The sequence below is a fragment of the Rhinoraja longicauda genome, chromosome 28 (assembly GCF_053455715.1).
Source record: "Rhinoraja longicauda isolate Sanriku21f chromosome 28, sRhiLon1.1, whole genome shotgun sequence".
Classification (NCBI taxonomy): domain Eukaryota; kingdom Metazoa; phylum Chordata; class Chondrichthyes; order Rajiformes; family Arhynchobatidae; genus Rhinoraja; species Rhinoraja longicauda.
Window position 1 is genome coordinate 22,369,348 of NC_135980.1, and position 18,760 is coordinate 22,388,107.

Here is an 18,760-nt window from a genome sequence, read left to right on the forward strand (position 1 = left end):
CTAAAAGCCTAAAATTCACTTTTTCTTTTTCAGATTCTTTTGGACCTCTTGCATTTTCTAACCATATTGTTCTTTCAACTTTCCCACACCATGATATTTTTTAGTCAAAGTGAATTTGTGTGCATGTTGTGTAAAGTATGAGGGATTGGGAGGGGGAAAGAATGCAGCAGTGGTGGAGTTGGTGTACAAGTGATTGTAATTTAACATTTATAAATAACGTGAATTGGGTCTATTTATATTACATACTTTTTTTTAAATGTTGATGTTTGCATGAGATGTTTTGGGATTTCCTTAGCAGAGCACCCTGTATCTAATGGACTCTGAACTTTAAACATTTCTGTTGGTTTCATTAATTTGTAGCTGGTTGCACAATTAAAAACAATTATTCTGACTTGATTTATGGCTGTAGATTATATGTACTGAATCTTGGATAGTTACTCCAATTCAATGGGGCTTTCCTTAACCAAATTATATAACTAAACATAATTTGAAATTTGCAGTTGTTAAATCTAATTGTTCATTTCTAATCTGCAGAACCAACTTTCATTGTAGCAAGATAGTCCCTGCTTTAAAATAAAACAAAAGATAGACACAAAAAACTGGAGTAACTCAGCAGGACAGAGAGAAGGAATGGGTGATGTTTTGGGATGAGAAAATAACTGGTTTTCATTCTCTATAAATGTTAAGGAAAATAGGGAATAAAGTGGAATGTAAACACTTCAGAAAAAAGTCATTATTGGTAAATAAACTGAAGGATCGATTAAACTGACAAGTGGCCACACCCATTACTGAAGACATTGGATTGTAAAGGTATTTTTTCCAAACATTTTACACATGCAATATAGGCCAACCAGAATAAGCAGGGATTTTGGATGATCAACAATGATCATATTGAATGGCGGTGCTGGCTCGGAAGGCTGAATGGCCTACTCTTGCACCTATTTTTTATGTTTAATAGGAATCTTTATCTGTGCTATCTCATCTTCCATTGTTTTTGTCTTCTAATTTAATTTACCAAATTCACTGTCCTCAGACTTTCATTAAATTCCATGTACTGGGTAAGTTAAACAAGTGATTTTTCGAACCAGCTGCAGTTAATGATTTCAGATAGCAACTGGGAGGGGCAAACTTAAGTATTTATATTTGTTACTGAAGATGCCAATCTAATGAAATCCCTCACCTGTTTTTTTAGTAAAAGTATCTAATGAGTTGGAGTTGTAACATTACATCAATATATCTTCCCACTTTTTGATGCTGCTTCTGTTACGACCACACTACTGCAGATGCTGGTAAGTGCTGGAGAACATGGATACGTGACGTATCAGGTCCACCTTTCCCTGTTCTTCAGATATGCTGCTGCCCTGCTGAGTTACTCGAGTGCTGTTGTTCTCTGTTCATTTCTTCCCTGCATGGTGTTGGTTGATCTCTTGTATACTGTGACCACAAAGAATGTTTAGGCAGATCTTGGGAGCAGTATCAGACAAAAATTATCACTGTGCAGATGATACAACTAATGTCCAAAAGCTTGATCAAAATGGTATTAAATGAGAAAAGTCAAGATTTTTTTAAACTGAATTCTGGAGCTTAAGGGAGATATGGCTATCAATGATGGAGTTTAGCTATTAGTCCAAGAACTCAAAACGGCCACTAATCAACTGAGATTTATTGCTTGGTGGCTGGATGAACAATCTCCATGCATTTCAAATCAAGTACACAAAGGTGAAATGACCCCTTTCACTACCTGTATATTTTAAATATTTTTGTTTACAATATTTTTTGTTGCAAAAAGTGACTTATTCAGAAACATTTTATAGAATTAACATTACTCCACTTGGCACTATTCCAGGCAATGGAAAAAAATTGAATGCAAGTTGCATTTTAAGCAATAAAACCGAGCACCAGATGGAAATGACTACTTTTCTTGCTTAGCTACATTTGAGTTATATTTTTCCTCCCTACAAGTTTTATAACTACAATAATTTTTTTTGCAATAATTGATACACATTATATATTTAGAAATACACAACTTTATTAAAAGCAAGAAAACAAATGCATTAAATTCTTGGCAAAATTAACACCAGCAACAAAAGATCAGAAATTGGGATAAAAATGTCAAAACGGCCAAGTCAAGGAAATTCCTCAAAAAAAATTAACATTTTAGTAGTTGCAACTTAAATGGATTTACAGTACTTTAACCCCAGAAACACGTGGAATGGCAAAAAAATTAGAAGCACTTTTACTATAACATTACATAAACACTACAAGGTCTTTAGAATGCCTGCCATTTAATCTTCACATGTTTCACAAAATTTAATAAGCAGTAGGCAACTGTAATCACAAAAGCATTCCCTTCCCTACCACACAGTAAATGCACTGTCTATATTGTGAAGAAATTGAAAAGCTAAATAAACTGGCTATTAATGTTAATATTTAGTTACATTTCAAATTCTACAGCAATGCCAAAATAACCACAAGACAATTCCTGAGCGCCATTAGCTTCTCATCTGTACATTCTGGCTGACTTGTGTGTAATCAAGTTTTTAAATGACCACAGATTTTATTTCCTTAACATTGTGTTTATTTAGGATAGCTTCTTTGCCCTTCCACACCAAGCAACATTATACAAGATTAGCTATAGCCACACAAAAAACACTACATTGTACAAGTGCAAAGAACATCTGGTTCATCCTCCACTTGCGTTTTTTAAAGATAACGTCCATCTTACACAGGATATGTAATCTGATCGAAAATGATGCAAATATTGTCGTGTTAAAAGCTAGTATGGGGGAGTTGAATGGCAAAACATTTAAAAGATTCAGATTCTTGCACCTTTTTAAAGGAACTATTAATCCAAACTCCTCTATATGTAAACATTTTGGGGATAATATGTGCCCGAAATAATCAGGAGTTTTAACACAGTATATTGTAATCCCTTTTGTAGTCTGCAATCACAGCAAACTTATATTTATGGCATTTATTGCATTTTGTACTACCTGTGATTAATTTCTAGTAGTTAGAGCACCCATGTGATTTCACCCGAAACAGGATTCTTGATGCACCATTTACAATAAATTGTAATATTTTAAAACATGAAATTAGTTATTTACAAATGCTTTGCTTTAAATGCTCATTCGAATGCAGTGCAAAGAGGATTAAAACATTTTTCCCAACAGAAGCATTTAAAAAAAATGTTAAACTATGTTCAAATACCCTTAAGTGCATGTGGGGAAGTGTAAAATGTAATTAACATTGAAAATCCAGCATATGATGGACATTATCTTTCAGTGCTGAAAAAATGTCATCTGTGCCTTTTGAGGGTTCACAGAAAGACTTGGAACGGGTTAGATTACTTTTTCCAAAATAGAAAATGCACAATTTATTACAAACAGAAGAAAAAAATTCTCCAAAGTATTTAGATATACTAAAGAAAATTATGTAATAGTTTTTAATATATCTCAGGCATTTTGATAATATATATTAAAATAATAGGTATTACTTTATACATTTTTCCTTACAATAAACTGAACTCGATAAATAGTGTACAGATTACAATAGATGCTTTATTCTAAAGGGGCAAGTCTCATACAATTTCTGCATGCTAGAGGCGCCCCTGACGGATTATACAAACTGACTTTGTCTGTAAAAGCAGTTTGTATTATTAGAAACCGGCATAAAATGACGTAAATGCATCTTTTCTCTATTAAGTTATATGGCTCAGTTTTCACAGCATGTAATTACACCTCAATATACCTACAAATTTAAGGCTACTTATGAGAACATCCTGCCATTATTTTGATGTTTACTCATTACTGGCTTTCTACCAAGTACTAGTGTGAATGTTGTCTGTCACTTTGTATAAAAAGACAGATTTACAACGAATTCATAACTTTCCTGTAGATAATTGATGGGCATAATTTATTAAACTGCAGTTAACAGTCAATATCACTGGTTTCTACAAAGTAGGTGCTTTTTTTGATTGAAATTCAACCCAAGAACCTAATCTTGGATAAATCTGATTTTTTTCTTTACTGTTTTAGTGTCTATTTTAATAGAATCGAACTCTGGATTTATTTGACTTATATCTCAACAGGCAAGTTAATAACACATGGTAACTATTGCATCTGTACCAGCAACAGACTTGAAATCTGAATGTGGGCAACTATTTCCTAGCCCAATTGTCCTTTTGATTATTTCAAAAAAGAAGAAAATTAAAGATTACATTCGAGCAATCTCATTCTTCCTGAAAGGTTATGCCTCATTTCATGGGGCCTTGCCCGAAAATGTGCCAGAATAGAGAAAGGGAAATTCTACAGTACTGCATTACGGTATTTTAAACTTGAATAAATATTAACTTCAAGTAAATGTCAAGGTATTAATTATGATTACGCACCCAAGCTGATAACCAGTGGAAGGTGTCCAGTGTTTGCACTGGAACACTTATTACATTGTGCATAATGTAGCACTAAGCATGTACCTGCAAGACATGTCACTATTTTAGTGCGCATCATGCAGAAAAGGTGCATGCACATTGATGTCAATTTATCTTAGCAGAACCACAAATCCCCATAACGTAATAAGCCAACATTTCTGCTTTTACAAGCTTTCATTTTATTACAATTACTCAGTCACAAACTCAAATTCCCACATAACCACCACTATAACTACTTTCTAGACATTCCAAAGCAAAAACAGTTAATTCCCTCAGGTAAAATATGTTTTTAAACTGCAATGTGGTTTCAAAACAGTCAGCAGGACTCGAGGACCAGTCCCTCCCCGACCCAACTCCCCTGATAGCTTTTAATATTTACTTAATATGTTGGATAAAGATTTTTTTTCATTCATGGGCGCCTATGTGCTGTAATGCAATAAATACGAAGCTTCGCAGAGGAAGCACAGCTCTTTGCTGGCCTACAAAACCTTTTAAGTCACTCTGCTACAGATTCCAATCACATTATTATAATTTAAAAAAATGCTTGGCATTGGTCTTAACTGCAGCTTGGTTAGTGAATACAATTACATAAAAAATCACTGCAATTTCTTTGTTTCAGACCTCTATAAAAAAAGTATTTAAAATTATTTGATAAAAGAAAAAAATAGCTTCAAGCAGAATCCAATGTTGAATTCCTAAACCAGAAAGTTAAACTTTTGTAAGGATATTAAAAAAACTTGAGGTACTTAAAAAACTGCATTAGTAAAGATGTCCCACTATTAATGTACAAAACTGTGAAAAAGAAATGTTTAAAATACATTTTTAAAATGACAAAGTTTATGAAATCCCACTGCATTTTAAGTTAAATTTCAGTCTATTCATATTTTGCTTTCATGGGTTGTTTGTACATAATACATTTTTCAAACAAAATGCGTAGAAAATGGTAACATTTACACTTCATTATATACTAAGCTCACCAGAAAACCAATGTGCTATTGTTTACAATTAAAATTATACACAGCAATAATTAAAATGTATAATAAATTTATCTAATGGTATTAGATTACATCGTTTGAACTGCAATTTACAATGCTAAAAAACACCGTTAAATTAACAAGAGAATGACAGTGAGGACAGTATTTTTCCGTGTTTTAATAACCTATCACTTAACATACAAAAGACCAGAGGCAGAGGAAGAAAGGAGCACGATCATAGTTGTATAAAATAAATTCATGGTTCAGCAATATTTGCATCGTACCAAGCTTAAAGTGATGCAAGATATTACAAGGACATTATCTGCTGCTGAGAAATTCTCGGCAAACAATTCAGCAATCAACCTTTCAGAATAATAAGCACCAGGGATCAGAACCCACAGAGGCAGTTTGTGATGATTAAAATAGCACCAACAGCAGGTTAACAAATGAATGCTGGAGTGTGCAGCACTCCACACCTCAAAGCCTCTATAGGCTTGCTGGAACAACAACTAGCCCCAATCAGTTGGTAAGAAGATAAATAGTTTTTGTTTTAAATGCTGTACAACAGGAGCCTTTTTTTGCAGCAACACAAACCAATTCACAGTAGAATATATTTTATTTTATTTTCCAGTAGTAAAGAAGCAAAACAATGTTTGCGGGCTACTCAAGCACCTTTAGTTTGATGGAAGTGGATGAACTTGGTCCACATTGTCCTTGCATAGGTCACATTGTTTTGAGGTAGAATTCCTAATTACCTAAAGATAGAAGGGGAAATGTACATTATCTACCTTCCACAATTAACTTGGTTTTTCAGATACAAAGACAAATAATGAAGTTAAATAGAGGGGGAAATCTTCCCATTCGCTCAGTTGAAAAATTGGATACATCTTTAAATTTGGACATTTAACACACACCAGATTCAATTTAATAACAAATGAAATATTAATGATTTTATTTTTACTGAGCAAACCTCACTAGTCAATATGATAATTTTGGTCTTCAATCCATCATAATGTAGTGATTTTTACAGATGGCTAGTACCAAATTGAAAACAAGATAAAACCAGCCAATTTTTGTCGCAATTTTTTTTTTAAATCGATGGTGATATCTATCTTCAGTTCAGGTCTCAAGCACGCGCACCTGGTACCCCAAGAAAAACAGAACTTTTCTAAAATGATCTTTATTTTCCAAAATTTTCAAAACACTGCTTAGTTTGCATTTCATCAAGGTATTACTAACACAGCTGCACACATTGATATAGTTATAACCTTGCACATTTTTCTAACCTTACCTTATAAGACTGATAAAGTACGCAAGTTCTTATCGAGGCTTAACCCCAGAGAAATGTGTAGCATAAGGAGGCTGCATGCCAAGTGTGACCCACATTGCAGATGTATTTGTACCAGACTGAGGGATTAGAGGTGCTGCCTGTGCAAGAGCTGAATGTGGCAGAGGTGGGTGATGCACCGTGAAGGAAGGGTGAGATGCTTTGGGCTGCAAAGACGCAAGCTTCAAGGCTAATGCGGTGTGAGCAGATTGAAGTGAAGTAGTAGAAGAGCAAGAGATGGATGGAGGCAAGTATCCATCGCTAACAGAAGACATAGTCCGGAAGAGCGAGGGGTCAGAACTAGTTGAATTTAACAATGGAGGGAGCGGAGGCAAGGCAATATTAGGGGAAGGTATGTTAAGCATGGACTGTGGAGGTGCTTGGGAAAGGTAAGGGCTAACTCTACTATCGGTGGAAGATAATGTACTGGAAGAGACGGAAAGAAATGACTGGGAGGTTGCAGGAACAGACGGTAGTGGGTTAAAGCTTAATATTGTGCTACTAGACACTGGAACATTGCTGAAATTGGCTCCAAATTGATGAGAAGAGACTGAAGGCACCACATGGTTAAAAATACCTAAAACAGAAGAGAAAAAACAGCTCAAAGATTTTGGTCTAGCAGAAAGCAAAGCATCATTACAGCAGCTAAGGGCTCTTTTTTTTGCCAGCAAGCACAGTTAAAGCAAAAGAAAATAGATTTAAAAAACAGCAAAACAATTCAGGCTACCCAAAGCAAAGCAACTCTCCTTTTTCATCAAAACCTACCATTTACAACGGAAATGTGTTTGTAACCCACTAAACTTAAAAACAGACTTATTTTAAACTTGGATATTATTTGGATTAACCACACACTAAGTATCTTTATTCACCATGCTTTTCTCCTTCCTGTCTCCACCCTTGGAATACTTCCTCATAATGTTGTGTGCATTTAGGTTATACCAAAAGTGCATGGAATTCAGTTTAATTTTATAACAGCAAATAAAGCTGGCTACGTCATTTAAAATCATTTTATGCATCATCAGAAATGTTTTTTGGTCAAGATACCCAAGTGTAATTTTTTTAAAAACATAACTGAACTCATTGGAGTTCACAATACATTGGGAAACAAATCAGGGTTGAAGTATAATGAGATAGAGTTTGAAAAACAAAAAGAAAAACACCACAAAAAACATCGTGGTGCCTCACTCCACGATGAGGCAAACGCTCTGGGTGCTGACACCAATATAATGACATTTGTGCAGAAAGAGTTGTTTCAGTTCTTCAACCTGAATTTTTTTCCCGTTTCCCCTTCCACAGATGCAGCATGACCTGAATGTTTCCAGCAGAGGTGAAATTTTTCACATCTTGTTTCAATGGCCTCTGGCTGGTTTAATGAGCAGAGAATACTTGAAACTGCTTTGAACAAGTTCAATTCATTTTCTCAGGTGCACACACGAGGAACTGCAGGTACTGGAATCTTGAGCAAAACAGTGTTGTAGTAACTCAGCAGGTCAGGCAGCATCTCTGAAGGGAAAGGACAGACAATGTTTTGGATCAGCATCCTTTTTCAGAGGAATCACGAACCAAAATGTTGTCAATCCATTCCCTCCACAGATGCAGCCTGACCCAGAGTTAATCCGTCACTTTGTTCCAGCAGCACTTGTGAAAATTCAAAATACAAAGCCTGAGAATCTGAAAGTGCAATGATGTGAGATACATTTTTGAGATCACACTGTACAAGTGAAGTACCTTGTTGCTTTAAAAACAAGCCCTTCAGCCCACTGAGTCTGTGCTGACCAGCGATTCCCACACATTAACACTATCCTACACAGACTAGGGACAATTTTACATTTACACCAAACCAATTAACCAACAAACCTGTACGTCTATTGACTGGGAGGAAACCAAAGATCTTGGAGAAAACCCACGCAGGGAGAACGTACAAACTCCGCACGGACAGCACCCGTAGTCGGGATCGAACCCGGGTCTCTGGCGCCGTAAGGCAGCAAGGCGCGGTAAGGATGACTGATGTATCTTGAAAAGGCCAGAAGCGTTGGAATAAAGTGGCATGAAAACAGCTCTTACCAGGGCAGAAGCTAAAGGTGTTCATATGGAATTTCTTACGATTAATCATTAATTCTATTTTTCTCCACAGATGCTTCCTCACCTCCCTTGGATATTTGTATCCATGAGTTAAGTCTAACTAAATAAAAGTCTTTAAGAACTTACATTAAGTCTAAATGGAACATAATAGCAGATCAACAAGCAAATTGGACAAGCCAAAGTGAATAGTGCAACGTTTCAAGCAACAAAAATGCACAAAAAATTTAAATGACTGACTCATACATAAAAGAAATTGGCTTCAGCCTGAAATGGACCCGTTTTTCCCACATGTGACAATGAGTACAGCAAAGTAACAATCATCAAGAACATAAAATGCTGCAGTTTTGCAGGTCAAGCAACATCGTCCCCAACATGCAGACCATTCCTGTCTTGCATCCATTCCCTCCAGAGATGTTGCCTGACCCACCGAGTTACTCCAGCACTGCGTTTTGCTCAAGATTCCTACATCTGCAGTTTTTTGTGTCTCAACTCTTTCTCCCACCACCAATTTTATTTTGGGATTTCCAATATCTGCAATGGTTTGGTTTTTGACTACAAAACTGCCTCCAGTGGCACTTTAGTTAAAAGCAAGCAAACTAATTGGGGGAAAGAGTCTCAATGGTTTTACATTTGCCTCACAGATTACTAGGACAATAGATGGTGTACTTTTGAGAATGGCGTTGTGGCCGATCAAGTGAAGAGAATGTTAATGGAGTCAGGGAATAAAGTTTTTTGAACAGACAATACCGTTCTTTAAATTCAAATACGCCTATATTTAAATGGACTCATTTATTTTAAAAATATTTGATAAATTTACGAGTTTCTACTTCAAAATCTACAAATCATAAAAATGAAAAGCCCACTATATTTTCTAACTGTTAGTCTAATCATATTAATTACATTCTTATGTACAGAACTCATCCACCCCACAACTAGAGGCAAAACCAACTATTAGTCAAAAAACATTGTGCTGGAGTAACTCAGCAGGTCAGACAGTATCTCGGGAGAATATGGATAGGTGCTCTTTTGGGTAGGGACCCTTCTTCAGACCGATTGTGTGGGGGGAAGAGGGGGAGGGAAAGAAAGCTGGAAGAGAGGAGGGATAGGACAAAGGCTGGCAAGTGAGAGGTGTATACAGATGAGGGGGGTTTTGATAGGCAGATAGTTGGACAGGCCAGAGATGAAAAGACCGAAGGTGTGAGACAGAAAGGATTGAAGAGTTGCGAATTGCAAAGCTAGAGGAAGGAATGTAGGTGGAAAGAGCAGGGAAGGGGCGAAATAGGTGCGAGTCCAGGTGGGGGAAGAAATTAGTCAATTCAGCTCTAGCAGTTATAACAAGGATCACATGCAATAACTGGCATTGATCCAAGGAAAGTGTTGAACTGTTGGCTCCATCATGGAACTCAAGCAGTACTTCACAAAATGGATACCACAGAGTGCTATGATCGCTGTAAGCTGGCCAAAAATAGAACTGGCAGAGTTTGCAAATGTAACTGAGCACTGCACGAATTGCTGTGGTCTCTGCTGCATGAAACAGCAGCTGGCAAACTTTTGCCAATTAATACTCTTCTTGATGGAGGAGAAATCATTGGAAAGAGATATGAACTACTTTTCAGCACAGTGCATGGATATCCATGGAGTGGTTGATGTATAAACAGTAGTTGGTACATTTTACCACTAGATTTTTCTTCTGTTTGGACACAGAGAAGGAATTTTGCCTGCTTTTATTTCCCATCATATGATTTGTTCATATTTATATTATGAAGCAATGTACTCTTCTCCAAATGGCCTCCCAAAGATATATTCCCATAAATTTTCTTTACATTTGGCCCCTTGTTTGCTCAACTCATCTCCCCTTGCTCCAGCCAACATATTTGGCATCTTGTTTGAGGACCGATTCGAGTCATTTTTACAGTCCGTTTTGTTTCTAGACAGTCGGTACAACACCTTAAAACTTAGACCCTTCTCTGGAACCTTATGGGCAAATTAAGTCCACAGATTATTCCTCCGTAAATTGAAGTGCAGATCATCCAGAATTATAATTAAAAGTGGCAGACGAGTGCATGACGGCCATTTTTCTCCAGTGAGATTGAGTTTCGATATGCACCCCCTCAAGAGAAACCATTTTAAAATTACTAATGGAAAGGTCACCTGTAATAGGCCTGGTGCCAAAAGGAGAGGCTTGGCATAAAGCAGATGCTGTCTGTGATCCATTGTCAGAGCTCTTGGTCAAATTGGTATCAGATATTGGAGAAAAAGTGGATTTCCATTTACTGTTGTTGTCTGTACTACTGCAACTGAGTCCTTGCTTTCGTATTGTTAAACTTCCAACTAAAAAGAAATTTTAAACCAAAAACATGATCAGTTCAATAAACTGGATGTGAAAGAAACAATTGACAGTTACATTTTTAAGGTAAGAATTAGTTATTTATTTGTAGATTTCTAAAGATGATTTGCAGTGCTTTGATACACCAGGATAATTGAACCATTTCACAATTCGAATCACAGGTCACACTTGTAACATTAAACATCTGAAGCCTGCAAAAAAAAGTTCAATACTCAGAAAACAACAGGATTGAAAACAAAAATTGTGGCTCACAAGATGAATATTGCTTCAGTCAGCTATTCAAGAAAAAACAAAGCATGGACATTCACATCTCTCACCTTCCCTAATCAGTCTTGTATTCCCTCTTCTCCCCTCTCCCATCTGGCAAGAGGTAAGGAAGTTTGAAAATTCATAACTCCAGATTCAGGGAGTTTCTTCCCAGCTGTTATCAGGCAACTGAATAGTACTCTCACCAGCAAGAGTGTGGTCCTGACCTCCCATCTATTCATTGGAAACCTTTGAACTATCTTTAATCAGACTTTATCTTGCACTAAATGTTGTACCCCTTATTCTTTATCTGTACATTGTGGATGGCTTTATTATAATGTATACAGATGCTCCCCGGCTTACGATGCTTCGACTTGCGATATTTTGACTTTGCGATGGTGCAAACGGCAGCTTGCCGCAGCTCGCGTCCGGCCACGTGATCGCGTGTATTAAATGCTTTTCGACTTACGATATTTTCGGTTTCCGATGGGTTCTCGGAACAGAACCCCATCGTAAGCTGAGGAGCACCTGTAGTCTTTTCTTTGACTGGATAGCATGTAACAAAAAGCATTTCACTGTACCTCAGTACACATCATGATGATAAAGTAAACTAAAAGGCAAGCATGGGAAGTGTAAAAGGTTCATCAGTAATTCAAAAATAATGTGTTTCACAATATATGTTATCTATGTTGACTATGGAATTTGGGAAATATGTGACACAGAGAGATAATTTATAAAACTTTCAGCTAAAAAGGGTCTTTTTAGTATGATTTCACAAACTCCATTTACCTGAGTCGCCTTCTCCAGAAACAGATGTAATTTCTTTACTCTCGATCGACACAGTGCATTGAGTTATTTTTCTTTCAATCCTTGAAAACAAGACAAAATGTATCTTTACAAAGTGTGTTGATGATTACCTTCGTGACTATGCAGATACTGATCCATCTGATAATCAAGACATTTTTAAAAATTCACAATAGATTAAACATTAAAATAAAGTTAAACGCAATGAAAAATGAAATACGTAATTAAACACTTACCTGCTCTTCCGTGATGCCAGAAGTTAAGCATACATAGATGTTAATGGACTAGAATTTTAAGAGGTAGCTGATTTTAAAGGTTATACACGGTCCAATATGCAACACCATTTTCTTATTCATTGCAAACCAACCTATTGTAATTATTGCAAATTTGTCCCATTATATTAAAATTCAAACCATCCCTCTTTATCACTTATAACTAATTTTTAAAATAGATCAGTGGATGGAGGATCAGAAGACCAGTGACCACAACTGATAAATTCAGATGTCACCATTTCCTTTAGTTTCTCAGCTCCATTCTTTTGCAACAAATTTCATTGTAATTCTTTTGACTCAAAACCACAGAGGTGATTATATAATTGTTATTGCATTGCACTTCAGGGCAATTAATCAACTTCAGTTGTATGGATGACCCTAGGTGGATTATTTGAAAGTTATGAATGCATGAAACCTGGAAGAAACAGCCCCACCTTCCATTAATTTGTTGATTTTCCTCCTCTTGTTCTTCATCAGAAGTAAGTGGTGAATAATGAACACCATTAGATGCAAACATTTTCTTCTTTTTCAAGTTTGGAGGTCCTTCATTATCCTGATGTGGAACTGGAGAGCTTTTCACTGACGTTTCTGGTGATGAAATTGCTGTTATTTCCAGAGGTTGATTGATATTATTGACCTAAATTGCAAAGAAAAATTAATTCCATTTTGTAACGTTGGTTGCTTCCTGCCTTTGCGAGTAGATTACTTCTGGGTGTGTAATTAATTATTAAAGTGGTCAACTCAGAGAACTATCATGAAAAAATATCAAAACATTCCCGAAGGCTGCTAAAAAACAAATTCTGCTGTTGTCAGGCAGTTTTACATCCATTCTATGTACAAGTCTGTTAATAATCTTTTATACTTTGGAACAATAAACAAAATGGTCTTAATTAGGTATATTTACTAGATTTAGCTACAACACTTCTATGACCTCTTGATCTGTATGCTGGCATACATTTAGGGGGTCTTATTAGTGATTTTTGCCATCCACACATGGAGAGACAGGGGATATAAGCTGGTCTCTATGTCATAAACCACAACTATCAGGTAACTAGACCCAGAACTAGTATTTCTACTTGATCAATGAGAATAATGATATCAGGCTAGCCCCAGAACAAAGGCAGCAACAGAAACTTTATTGCAAGAACATTGCCATTAAAGGTCCTCTACAAAGATCACTCTTCTCAGTCATGGAATTAGAATGCTGGGAATTCCAACTGGCTGGGACTTTGCCAGTGAATTTCATTTGATGTCCAGCAGTGGATTGATAACTGCATTAGGTCTTGAACTTTTACAAAGCGACCCTACGGGCAAGTTCCAGCTTTATTGAAGTTTAGAAGGTGGAATGCCTGCTATTCAAATTGGAGTTGCTAACTCCAGCTAACAAGATTTGCCCCAATGGACATTCAAATAATTCTTTAAAAGACAATATTTCAATTACCATCTTTTCCAAACTTTAGTCTATGATTCATAGACCATTCAAAGTCACGTCAACATCTGTGTCTGCATTCATAGATGGCCATCTGTTAAGAAGTTACTGATTGATTGTAATAAGCTCTTCGGCTCACCGATCCATGCCGACCATCAATCACCCGTTCACAGTTGTTCTAAGTTATCCTACCTTTGCATCCACTCCCTACACACAAGGGGCAATTTACAGAGACCAATGAATCTACAAATCCACACGTCTTTGGGATGTGGGAGGAAACCGAAGCACCTGGAGGAAAGCCACGCGATCGCAAGGAGAACATACAAACTCTACACAGACAGCACCCAAGATCAGGATAGAACACAGGTTTCTGGCGCCATGAAGCAGCAGCTCTGCCAGTTGTGCCACTGTGCCGCCTTCAGGATTTTTTCTTACTTTGTGGCAATATCTATGTTCATTCAAAATAGGTTTGGATGTCAACAGTCCTCTTCCAAATTTATCAGTAGAACACAAGTAAATCAAACCACCTACCATTGAATTTATATTCAAAGGAGATCCTGAAGATAGACCTAGAGAAGCAAGCAGGGATTTCCGTTTAGGAGAACTGCCTGCATTCAAATTGGAAGTCATGGAAGAACGTTTTCTTCTGCCCTTCTTTTTGCCTTCTTGAGACATTGGCTGTCCAGTTTCCAACTTGATGGCTAATGGAATTGAAGCCTGTTTATTTAAAACAGGCTGTTTTATATTTCCACCATTTGCAGTGGAAAATATTATTCTTCGTTTAGATTCGTTCTCTTGATCAGAGGCACCTTGGTCCGATGGTAAATCTTTATTCATTACCTCCGAGAAGGCCTTTTGTGTGTCTGCATACTGTAAAACCCCACCAATATTCGGTGAACTGGCTGGTGGGTTTTGACAGCTGGGGAGCCTAGGGCTGGCTGAATGCTGCGAAGCTGGACAGTTGTGTTCAGAGCTCCGAGGCTGCATCAGCTGCATTGTTGGATGCGGCAAGTTTGTACTCTGCAAGGCAGAACTGTTGGCAAGGATACCTACGCTGGTGGAATCAGATTCTTCCAATGTCTTGTTGTGACTATTCGGTGTTGACTGGATGGAAGAACCAGAATGGAGTCCATTGACTGTCACAGAACCAGCTGAGTAACAAAAACCTACCAAACGAAAAACAATCCCAGTTTTGAGAATAATACCTTGTGCTACTTGGTACATAAGCACTCAAGAAAATTTAAAGTAAAAAAGCTTCACAAAATCTCAGCAGCATTTTTCATTCAAAATTAAAGTAATGCAATTTTTACATTCATTCAGTGAACTGGAAGTGCTTGAAATTTTACGGAATATAGAACAGGATAGCACAGGAACAGGCCCTTAGGCCCACAATGCTGTGCTGAACATGATGCAAAGATTAATTAATCTCACCTGCCTGTACATGTTCCATATCCATCATTACTAGCATATTTGTATTAAATATTAAACACATTAGATAACTATCATTAATTTGATTTTGATAAGTGTAATCTTTAATATCCTTCTGCCCAGCATCAAACTAAAAAATTGTGGAACATTTACATTATTATAGAGACAAATTAAGATTTTAAGATCTGACCAAAGTATTCATCGAAGTCTGAAGGTTCCCAACCCGAAAGGTCACCTATCCATGTTCTCCAGAGATGCTGCCTGACCAGCTGAGATACACCAGCACTTTGTCTCTTTCTTTGTAAACCAATATTTACAGTTCCTTGCATCTCCTGTTAATTGTATCAATTGCATTATCATACAGGATAATTAGATAACAAATGGAAAAGAAACACTACCTGAGGTAGCCAAAGACTGTGGTTTGTTTGCAGCTGCATTTCCATAATTAGCACCATATTGTTTGTCAAGTATCGAAAAGTCACGATTTGAAACATGAATAGGACTAGGTGTGTTTCTCTATAAAAGAAAGCATGCCAATTTAATTAGCTCAAAGCAGTAAAACCATAGTTTTGATATTATTTCTTGCTCGGTATTTAAAACAACATACATGAGACGATCAAACGTACAAAAACTATTACATAGTGCTTCACACAAATTTTGACTCTGAAAAAATGAATTAAGTATTAACAGCAGCCTGGAAAAACAACTCCCTTGTTGTTCAATAGACTGGTAGAGTCCGATATATTTGCATCAGTTTTGCATAGTATATTTCAACAGTGGTTTACAATTTTTGTCACTAAGGCCTGTTACGAGGATTAATTTTCTGGACTCCTTCTTGCAGCTTTATTAATATAGATATAATTGCCAAGCCATAGCAATGCAGCTTTAATTCTACTCCTATTATACTGAGGAAGGATGCGCTGGCTCTGGAGAGGGTCCAGAGGAGGTTTACAAGAATGATCCCAGGAATGAATGGGTTAACATATGATGAGTGTTTGTCAGCACTGGGCCTGTACTCGCTGGAGTTTAGAAGAATGAGGGGGGACCCCCATTGTACCGTACCAGATAGTGAAACGTTTGGAGAGAGAGTGGATGTGGAGAGTATCATATCTCCTTTAAAAGCTGTGTCCCCCTCACCCTCAAAGCTGTGTCCTCCTCACCCTCAAACTATACCCTCTAGCCCATGATATTTACATCCTGAGAAAATGGTTCTGACTGTCTACACTCTATATGCTTCTCATAATTTTATATACATCCATCAGGTACCCCATACATTGTCAAGTACATATACATTTTTACTACATTAAATAATACTCTATTGCAATGCACATATGCTCATTAGGGAATCTCATGACAGTGCAAACAACATAATGGAAGGAAAACGGGCAGGTTTTCTCATTTGAGGTCAGGAATGCAATCCAGGAGGAGGACGAAGCACAGGTCTGCAGATGGAACTATGGCTGGAATGGTGATCAAGCCGTTTGTGAATTAAATTATCATACCGTTTAATGAATTAAAGGTTCACTAGGTTAATTCCCGGAATGGCGGGACTGTCGTATGTTGAAAGGCTGGAGCAATTAGGCTTGTATACACTGGAATATAGAAGGATGAGGGGGGATCTTATTGAAACATACAAGATAATTAGGGGATTGGACACATTGGAGGCAGGAAACATGTTCCCAATGTTGGGGGAGTCCAGAACAAGGGGCCACAGTTTAAGAATAAGGGGTAGGCCATTTAGAACGGAGATGAGGAAGAACTTTTTCAGTCAGAGAGTGGTGAAGGTGTGGAATTCTCTGCCTCAGAAGGCAGTGGGGGCCAGTTCGTTGGATGCTTTCAAGAGAGAGCTGGATAGAGCTCTTAAGGATAGCGGAGTGAGGGGGTATGGGGAGAAGGCAGGAACGGGGTACTGATTGAGAGTGATCAGCCATGATCGCATTGAATGGCGGTGCTGGCTCGAAGGGCTGAATGGCCTACTCCTGCACCTATTGTCTATTGTCTATTGAATTGATAAATTGCCAAAGATTTGAAGGAAATGTGCAAATGAGAAAATACATGGAGAAGATGCTGGTCATTACTGGGTTAAAATCGCATGTTCTTTGAAGTAGCTGTCATTGTTTTTTTTGTGACACTGCAGGTACAGAAAATTGTGATCCAAACAGTGGGCCAGAATGCTGGCGGTAACACTGCAATCGACACCAGGTTATTGAGTTATCAGAACAAATCAAATCAACAGGCTCATAAGCGGCATCATCAAAAAGAAAACACAAGTGAGATAAGGGCAGAGGTGGAAGGGCTAAAGCGAGAATGTGGAAGGGCTAATGAAAGCAGCGGCATGGGCAACTTCAAACCAGCAAAGCAAACCACGACAGCACATCAGAATGACCAAGTCAAAACAGAGGGCAGTCGTTCGCGGGAGTTCAGGTTTGTATGCGATGTTTCCGTGGAAGTTTAACTGGGCATTTAGTAATGTAAAATGAAAAGGATGGATGAGATTCATGGAGAGACATGATTAAATAGGAGAGTGGTATTACGGCTACTGATTCATGATCTCTCCAAACTTAAGCAGGGCACCAAACTGGTAAGATTAGCAAAGACATGGGAATATTATTATCCAAAAAGTGCTAAACAAATTTAAATTTCTTATGAAATGTAGCGTTTTGATAAAATGTTACTCACCGCTTTCTCAGCACGAACTGGTAGAACTACACTGGCCAAAGGAATGCTAACAGGCAATTTGTTTGGTTGAACAGTGCTCAATGGAATACTGATTGGTAGGCTGGTTATGGTTTCTGAATTATTAACTGGACTTTTGTTAAACTCTTTCGAAAGCTGTGGGGAAATAAAAAAAATAAACATGTTATAATACAGTACAACGCGTTAGAAAGTAAAATTAATGCAACCTTGTAGAAATTGAGATTAGGTTGATGGCACTGAATTGTGTCAGCGTCATTTGAAGTAACACTCATTGATAATAGTCAAGTCAAGTCAAGTCAAGTCAATTTTATTTGTATAGCACATTTAAAAACAACCCACGTTGACCAAAGTGCTGTACATCTGATTAGGTTCCAATGGGAAAAAAAATGAAACATACAGTAGCACGTAAACAGTTCACAGCGCCTCCTCAATGAGCCTCAAACGCTAGGGAGTAGAAATAGGTTTTGAGCCTGGACTTAAAGGAGTCGAAGGAGGGGGCTGTTCTGATGGGGAGAGGGATGCTGTTCCACAGTCTAGGAGCTGCAACCGCAAAAGCGCGGTCACCCCTGAGCTTAAGCCTAGACCGCGGGATAGTGAGTAGCCCCAAGTCGGCCGACCTGAGGGACCTGGAGTTAGAGAGGGGGGTTAGAAGATTTTTGATGTAGGGGGGGGAGTGTCCATTTAGGGCTTTATACGTGAATAGGAGGAGCTTGAAATTGATTCTG

General features: G+C 37.6%; 2 protein-coding genes across 11 annotated transcripts in view; one reads left to right on the forward strand and one right to left on the reverse strand.

Annotated features, from left to right (window-relative positions):
• plekhj1 (pleckstrin homology domain containing, family J member 1) overlaps positions 1–18,110 on the forward strand; it is a 40,343-nt gene extending 22,233 nt beyond the window's left edge. Inside the window, exon 7 of one of the 2 annotated variants that reach the window (XM_078424110.1) lies at positions 17,476–18,110. The gene's annotated coding sequence lies outside the window, so the exon portion shown is untranslated. Of the gene's footprint in view, positions 1–33; positions 3,936–17,475 lie in introns of those variants that run through there. The other variant, XM_078424109.1, reaches the window with a different exon arrangement.
• The window catches only part of dot1l (DOT1-like histone H3K79 methyltransferase), a 72,231-nt gene continuing 55,504 nt past the window's right edge, over positions 2,034–18,760 (reverse strand). For 2 of the 9 annotated variants that reach the window (XM_078424103.1, XM_078424102.1), the window contains exons 17-24: positions 18,018–18,170; positions 15,737–15,854; positions 14,442–15,076; positions 12,916–13,118; positions 12,195–12,274; positions 10,964–11,143; positions 6,695–7,307; positions 2,035–6,158 (exon numbers count right to left, since the gene is read on the reverse strand). In XM_078424103.1, coding sequence (XP_078280229.1) covers positions 6,724–7,307; positions 10,964–11,143; positions 12,195–12,274; positions 12,916–13,118; positions 14,442–15,076; positions 15,737–15,854; positions 18,018–18,170 — 1,953 coding nt within the window. In that variant the 3' untranslated portion in view covers positions 2,035–6,158; positions 6,695–6,723. Of the gene's footprint in view, positions 6,159–6,694; positions 7,308–10,963; positions 11,144–11,175; positions 11,351–12,194; positions 12,275–12,915; positions 13,119–14,441; positions 15,077–15,736; positions 15,855–18,017; positions 18,171–18,760 lie in introns of those variants that run through there. The other 7 variants (XM_078424098.1, XM_078424096.1, XM_078424101.1 and 4 more) reach the window with 7 other exon arrangements.